General features: G+C 37.2%; 1 protein-coding gene across 1 annotated transcript; it reads left to right on the top strand.

The window, feature by feature from the left end:
• The first annotated feature begins 1,527 nt into the window (after positions 1 to 1,527).
• On the top strand, positions 1,528 to 5,789 carry LOC123866607. The gene is made up of 3 exons (XM_045908258.1): positions 1,528 to 1,558; positions 4,762 to 4,867; positions 5,552 to 5,789. The coding sequence occupies exons 1-3, from the start codon at positions 1,541 to 1,543 to the stop codon at positions 5,677 to 5,679; spliced, it is 252 nt and encodes an 83-aa protein (XP_045764214.1). The 5' UTR covers positions 1,528 to 1,540; the 3' UTR covers positions 5,680 to 5,789.
• Positions 5,790 to 8,262: the final 2,473 nt, after the last annotated feature.

Here is an 8,262-nt window from a genome sequence, read left to right as displayed (position 1 = left end):
GTATTCATTTAATGGTGTACAGTAAAAGTATATTCATAGATCGAAAGGGGTTGTCACGACCCACAGCAAAGCGACGTCGACAAAGAGAAAAAGAAGTACCTACTAATATTATAGTTCAATGTCTTTAAATGCTTTCTAAAGCATTAATATATTATTTAGCAGTGAGTAGATGTGGAAGAACCTTTATGAGATATAGGATATGATAAGTATCATTTATGATCAACATTTAGCTGTCAAGGCTTTACTTGTGAGGCTTTGTCGACTAAAGCTTGTGAGATTCAGCCTTATTTTACACTTATGTAGGGTTATTCTACAACTTATATCTATTTTTCATACTTAATATGAAATTGTTACAATTTGTCATTTAAATAACAAAACCGTAATACAGAATTGTTTTTAATATGAGATGTGGGCAATCTAAAAGTAGTTTGGGGGTTCAGTGGTAACAGACGAACGCACATACAGACTGATAAAATCACACCTTCCACGGTAGTTGGATAAAACATTTTTTTAAATGGATGGATACATACAAAAATGTTATGTAACAAATTGTTAAAATGTGGGCTGCATTGCAATAGGCTGTTAAACTTATTTTTATGTAACTTAATACCTAATAAACATTTGCTTTGTGTACGAAGGAGAAAGTGTGGGTGTTATTAAATAATTGTGTACTCAAAAGAAACTGAATGACTAATTAATTTTAGACGTTTTTGACGAGTTAACTACGATTATTTCATATAGATTAATGTACAAGATAAGTAAATCTTGTACATTAATCTATCAAGAAAGTGCTTGTTTGTTGGTTTGTCCTTCAATCACGCCGCATTGGAGTAATAGTTATACATATATATGTAGTTAGGGTCGGAGGATTACATAGGGTCTGTGACATAGGGCGACTTTTTATCCCAGAAAATCAAAGAGTTTCAGCGGGAGTTTCGTACCTCAAAGGAAAAAACGGAACCCTTGTAGGATCACTTTGTTGTCTGTCTGTCTGTCTGTCCGTCTGTCGTGTCTGTCAAGAATACCTATAGGGTAGGTACTTCCCGTTTACCTAGAATCATGAAGTTTGGCAGGTAAGTAGGTCTTATAGCACAAGCAAAGGAAAAAATCCGAAAACCGTGAATTTGTGGTTATATCACACAAAAAAAAATTAGTATAATGTTCTATTACGGAACCCTTCGTATGTGAGTCCGACTCGCACTTGACCGGTTTTTTCTCAGAAGAATCTGCTTTTCAAAGGAGTTACAGAATATGGAATGGGTTTTATGGAGATGTTATCGTCATCAATATGATAATATTGTTTGAATTCTGACGTAGCATAAGCGCCACGAGTTGGCCTACATAAAATTATTAAAGATATGTTCAAATTTGAATAAGTACCATCTTAACTTTATTCGCAATTTGTATGGGATACTTTTAATTTTTATGTCTTTTCTCGTAAAATTAAATCAAGACTAACCCATTAGTTTGAGGGTCGCATCAGCAGATATAAAAACTGCATGTGCGTCGCGCGCGGCTCATACATAGTGAGGCAACCATCATGTTTGGAAGCTCGCAGGTTCGTTCTATTTACATACGTAATTACATTGTTAACAATAGCTACTAGTGTTATGTGCTATCTTGAGTTTGTTGCTGAGATTTCGAGATAACTATGTTTATTCCGCTTATTTACCGTAAACAGCCCAATACGTCCAAGGGTGTAAGATCGGAAATATATTATGTGTCTTTTCATACATAGTGAGGCAATTATAATGTTTGAAAGCTCTCAGGTGCATTCTGGTTACATACGTCCTTAACTATTATATGTAAGTATTATTAACAATAGCTACTAGAATCATATTGAGATAACAAATAACTTAGGTACTTACTAGATGTTATGTTTAAGTTATAACTTATAAGTCTAGATTTATACCCGATCTCTTTGGGGAAAGATCGGATTGTAGCAAACCTATTTACTTTCTACGCACTTAAACTCCCTCGGTGGCCATCCTTAGCGCATATTAGGAGGTTCGGTTAAGTACGAGATACACATTCTGTGAAAAGTTGAACGCTCTACCTATTACAGTTCAAGAGATACAGCGTGTAGACAGATTGACAGACGAACGGATGGGCGGACAGCGAAGGCTTAGATCGTAATGTAGAGTCCGGTTGGCGCCCTTCGGGTATGGAATCCTAAAAATGGTGCAAATGGTTTCAGAGCCTCGATAGCTCAACGGTTGAGGAGCGGACTAAATTCCGAAAGGTCAGCGGTTCAAACCCCACCCGTTGCACTATTGCAGTACCCACTCCTAGCACAAGCTTTACGCTTAATTGGAGGGGAAATTGGGGAGTATTAGTCATGATTAGCATGGCTAATATTCTTTTTTTTTAAACAACTTTTTGATGATAAATATACCTATACCTATTTATAACTTTAATTTCTTTGTTCTGCATTCATAAATCGGCTACGTTTTATATCATGCTCTACATAATGTTATCAGGAAATCAGCTGAACAAAGTCCGACCTAGAATTCAACCTTGAACTTAACTCTTAAGTTAAAAGCCTGGTTTATGTTCAATGTTATCAGATCGCGAATTATGTTTCCAGTTATTAACTACCTACTTACCTTAAAGACTTTCAAGTTATTTATACTTAGGTACTTTAACTTCCAGACATTTTTTTATATTATTAGATCTACTTCATAATATTAAAAAAATTAAGCGATAATAAATGAAACGTCGCGGATCCCGGGTACGCACTTTTGTTATTAATTTCTCGTTCCTTATTGATCAATCCGTAAAATATGACAAAGTCGCGTGAAAGCAACCGGCTGAGCTTTTTAATTTCTCACAAGATTGTATAGTATATTGTTACACTTTTTACGATTTGAAAAGAGCAACTGCTGAGTTTCTTGCCGGCTTTTTGGATTAGAATCTGCAAGTCTGCATTCCGAACCAGCCAGACGTGGCGCAGTCGTAGGGTATAGTAGCTGGTGCCTACCTTAGGTAGTATACCTAAGTAATAATTATCCTACATTAAGTAATTAAGTGAATTTTGATTTGAATGACTGAACAGATTGTCATCAAACATAATTAAGTAATTAAGTGAATTTTGATTTGAATGACTGAACAGATTGTCATCTATACTAATAAATAAAATTGGAGTGTCTGTCTGTAATTTCGAAATAACTACCTCATCTATACTAATAAATAAAATTGGAGTGTCTGTCTGTAATTTCGAAATAACTACCTCATATTAAGCTCATATGGTTATTTGAACGATACCATAACTGAATCACACGTTTTTAAAATTTTTGTCTGTCTGTCTGTCTGTCTGTCTGTCTGTCTGTCTGTCTGTCTGTCTGTCTGTCTGTCTGTCTGTCTGTCTGAAAAGGCTAATCTTTGGAACGGCTGAAGCGATTTTGACGGGACTTTCACAGGCAAGTAGAGGATTGACCAGGGCGTAAAATAGGCTACTTTTTTAACCGACAATTTTTGTCTGTCTGTCTGTCTGTCTGTCTGTCTGTCTGTCTGTCTGTCTGTCTGTCTGTCTGTCTGTCTGTCTGTCTGTCTGTCTATTTGAAAAGGCTAATCTTTGGAACGGCTGAAGCGATTTTGACGGGACTTTCACAGGCAAGTAGAGGATTGACCAGGGCGTAAAATAGGCTACTTTTTTAACCGACTTTTAAAAAGGGAGTTGTGTTTTTCTACCTATGTACACCGAAATCTCCGAGATTTCTGAACCGATTTGCGTCATTTCTTTTTTAATCGATAGAGGAACTTTGCGACATTGTTTCATAAAAAATTTGGAGTCCAACTCCTCAATCCTGATGCTGCAGGGGATCTGACCAATCCACGCGGGCGAAGCTGCGGGCATCAAACATAATATTATGTAATAATCATCTTGATAATTCTGTCTTCAATTGAATAACTAATAAATCTACCATGATATAGCCCTATAGGGCCTACTACTGTTAATACTAATACAATATAATTATTATTAATAATTATGCGGAGTAGCTATACCTACTTATATAGGTAGTTAGCATTCAAAACACATAACGTAACGAGTAGAGATGAGCGAAACACTTATTTAGGTACTTTACCGAACAATTTAGGTTTGGGTCAATGCAATTTACGTGCTAGTGCTATGCGAATACCTTACTGAGCTCACCGAGATCATCTTATTGGAGATTGAACCAATTACCTACATTAAGACCTCCAAACATAGTCCTAACATAGTTTACCTAATGTTTCTCTCTATGTAGGTAAGGACGTCTATCGGTTGATAATTTTTTAGGGTTCCGTACCTCAAAAGGAAAAACCGAACCCTTTGTTGTCTGTCTATCTGTCTGTCCGTTCGCTGTGTCTATCAAGAAAACCTATAGGGTAATTCCCGTTGACCTAGAATCATGAAAGGCAGGTAGGTAGGTCTTATAGCACAAGTAAAGGAATAAATCCGAAAACCAGAAATTTGTGGTTACATCACAGAAAAAAAAAATGTGTTTCAGCTTTGCCTGTGTATTCTAAAAAAGATTTTTGTTTATTCTTATGCGTAGTAGTTTTTGATTTATCGTGCAAAATATCAGAAAAAAATACCCGAGTACGGAACCCTCAGTGCGCGAGTCTGACTCGCACTTGGCCGGGATTTATTTTCTGTATTTATTTTTAAGGGCTTTTAAACAATCTGTATAGTGGCAGTCTTACATTTGATAATATTGATGATGAATCATCACTATATCATAATACCTTATTAAAAGTTTTTTGCATGTTATATTCCAGGTCGTATTCCTGTTCTGTGTCGGCAGTCTACTGCTAGTGAGCGAGGCGCGGCCGAACCCCGACAGCGCGGGACACGCCCCACTTCCCGGACCTGGACTTTCTTATGGTAGCACATACAATTTACTTTGAGGATTTCCAAAAATTATATTTAAAAACTGCAGATGAGGAGTTCTTAAAATTAAAGGTTAGATTTTTAGAGTTCCGTACCCAAAGGGTAAAAACGAAGTCCTATTTATGGCACTCTGCTGTCTGTCTTTCCGTCCGTCTGTCTGTATGTCCGTCGGCATGTCACAGATCTCTAGCTCGTAGACTAAGTTATTTTTCCGGGGGGCTCCCATACATGAAAAAGGAGCCGAAAAAAATGATTTTTCTTACCCTATGCATGTGGGGTATCATAGATTCGAGCTCATTGAGTAGAGTACGAATAATGAATATATTTTAATTTTTTTATGTTAAAAAATAAGGAAATGGGAGGCCGTCAAAATTGTCAGTTTTAGAGCATTTTTGTGATGGGGGCTATCTCAAAAACTAAACTATTTAGGAATATGAAATATCTGTATATCATGTAGGTACCATATAGTGCATTTAAACAACAAATACTGAAAGCAACGATTTATAAAATAGTAAGCTGTGACAAAAACAAACGAACATTTTTTGGGGCTTTCTTTCACTATTTATATTCTAGCTCGGAAAAGAAATAATATTTTATAAACCCATAATAATATGATGTTTATGTACGGAACCCTAAAAGAGCGAGGCCCGACTTGGACTTGACCGATTTTCTTTACAGGCGGCATACCATACGGCAGCGTGAGCGGCAACGTAGCGGAGTATTTCAGGGGGCGGCCATCTGTCGGCCGCGGTGGTGCACTACGTAGCACGGACTTCGACTACGCACCCATCGAACAGTACCTATAATAGATGGCGCCACACGCTACCAATGTTAAATAATGCTAATTATTAATTTATTGATCGTTTCAGTTGTTTAAGTGTTTTAGTAATAATTTTTTATATAAATAAATATTTTAAAATTATGTGTTTCTTTCATTAAAAATTACTAAAAATCGTTGAAATTGTAATCAAGAGAGTTAGCGCCATCTGTTAGAATGTTTAAGACCTTCGATGCCAAAAGTGTATACAATGAACGGGAACGCGGTGGTTTGTAGGGTTTGCAATAGATGGCCCTTATTAGTTTTATTCGAACTAGTTTTTTTTAAATACGTTGTTTTAAAATAATTTATTATAATTACTAGCGGATGGCCGCGACTTCGTTCCCGTGGATATAAGTTTTTTTTAAATGCCGTTCTCACGGCATTATTGATTTTCCGGGACAAAAAGTAGCTTATTTTTAATCCAGGTTAGGTACAATCTATCTCCATGCCAAATTCATCCAGAAGTTTTTGCGTTAAAGAGTAACAAACATCCATCCATACGTACATATCCATCCAACAAACTTTCGCCTTTTAATATTTGCAGGATAAGCCAACGTTGAAGGATCTGTTATAGGTATACTGAAGACAAACAGGGTCTAATTTTAGATTATTTCCATCTACAAAAGTTCAAGCAATGGACTACATCTAGGGTACCTATCTAGTTTAAAATAAATTTTCTTTAAAATGTAGTTTCCCCACGGATTTTCAGAGAACCCACCCTGTCGGAACGGAAGTTTGTAATGTTATTGCTAATCTCTGGCGGAGTAGAGACGGGTAGTAGTAATAGCTACAAGCTGTAGTTTTCCGAGTTTTCATAGTCACTTTGTTGGCAGACGAGGCTAATTACACTAATGAGGTGACGATGCGACTTTGATTGAAAATTCGATTCGGTCTAACAAAAATCTACCGTTTTCTTAAGGCCATTATGAAACTTCCATCTGCATCACTGCAGCTGCAAGAGAATAAAAATTAATTAAGTATTTAGGTATTATCATCGATGTATAATGCATTATTCACTAAGTATACATTTTAATTACCTAGGTAGGTAAGTACCTTAGCGATAACTGTGGTGAGTGGTGAGTGTTGTGGGCTTCTTCTCAGAACAGGGCACGTTTGGAACCCTCGTAGTTTTAAAAAGCAGAAGTAAATAAATAAATAGTACTATCACCCCTAACTCATTTCTATTTACTTTGTACTTATTTACTAGTAAAATATTTAAAAAAATAGGTAGGTAGGTACCTACTCAAATTTCCCATGGATACCTGTCTATAAAAATTCTGTACACACATTCTAAAAGCCCATTGAGAAATTCGCAAATCCTGTGACGTAAACAAAATCAGCTTGAATCCATGACAAACCCAATAATCATACAGCAACAAATACAAAAAAGAATTCTCGCAATATTAAGCTTTATTTTAGTTTGATAAGGAATATAATGGCATGTGTAATTTTACAGTTATGTAGGCAGCGTCGTATTGTATAAATTTTAAATTCAATACATGAACTTGTCACGGTATTTTTGAATGGTCATTGTAACATAATATTTTGACGATTGTTGATTTATCAATGGAGTTTTAAATAAAGGTTCAAACTAGATTCAAAGAAAAGTTAAGGTTCTAAACGAGCTCCCAGATGTAAATGGCACGAGAATCATTATCGCCGCCAGTAGCTCACTAGGTACTGAGTAAGATTTTCCTGTCAGAATGAAAAAGGTCTGGCTCATGGGAAGGCCTATGTCCAACAGTGGACTCCAAACAGGCTGATTGATTGAATTCATGGCTGGCCCGCTACAGAGCACGGATCTCTTCTCAGAGTGAGAAGGATTCAAGGCTTAAGCCATAGTCTACCACGCTGGCCAAGCGCGGATTGGACTTCACACACCTTTGAAAACATTATGAAGATCTCTCTGACATGCAGGTTTCCTCACACTGTTTACCTTTACCGTAAGCCCCCGACTAGAAGGCAACGTCTAACCACTAAGCTATCACCGTAAGAGCCTTTGCACACCACGTTTTTTAAACGCGCCGTTGACGCCCGTTTGTAGCGATACAGTCGCAACACGCACGCGAGTCAGACGCAGCCTGTAGACCTTTGCACATCTGTATAAATTCTAATACGCGTTTGAATCGATACAGACGCGTGTATGTAGCGATACAGACGCGATGCAGACGCGCGTATGTAGCGATACAGACGCGATGCAAACGCGCATGTGTAGCGATACAGACACGCCGGTGTCGCGCGTTTGAATCGATACAAACGCGATGCTAACGTGCGTGTGATGTGTATCGATAGAAACGACAACAAACTACTCTGTAGGATAAAAGCGCGCCGTCGACGCACGTTTCTAAAACGCGCGTCAACGACACGTTTAAAAAACGTGGTGTGCAAAGGCACTTATAGATTTAGAAAAAACTATTGATGACTTCTATAATTAGTAAGTACTAGAAACTTCGTAGTTAGAATGCGTTTGAATCGACCCTGTGTCATTGTTTGGTAAATGACGATAACGTAATTAAAATCGACAAAAGACACCTCAATGACAGCTGTAATGAGCTACTGGCGGAAGGAA

The sequence above is a fragment of the Maniola jurtina genome, chromosome 7, assembly GCF_905333055.1.
Source record: "Maniola jurtina chromosome 7, ilManJurt1.1, whole genome shotgun sequence".
NCBI classification, from domain to species: Eukaryota; Metazoa; Arthropoda; class Insecta; order Lepidoptera; family Nymphalidae; genus Maniola; species Maniola jurtina.
This window is presented reverse-complemented; position numbering and strand designations above follow the sequence as displayed.

Coding starts and splice junctions, on each gene's coding strand:
- LOC123866607 (XM_045908258.1), top strand. Junction 4,868..5,551: donor CGGACCTGGACTTTCTTATG/GTAGCACATACA, acceptor TTTTCTTTACAG/GCGGCATACCATACGGCAGC.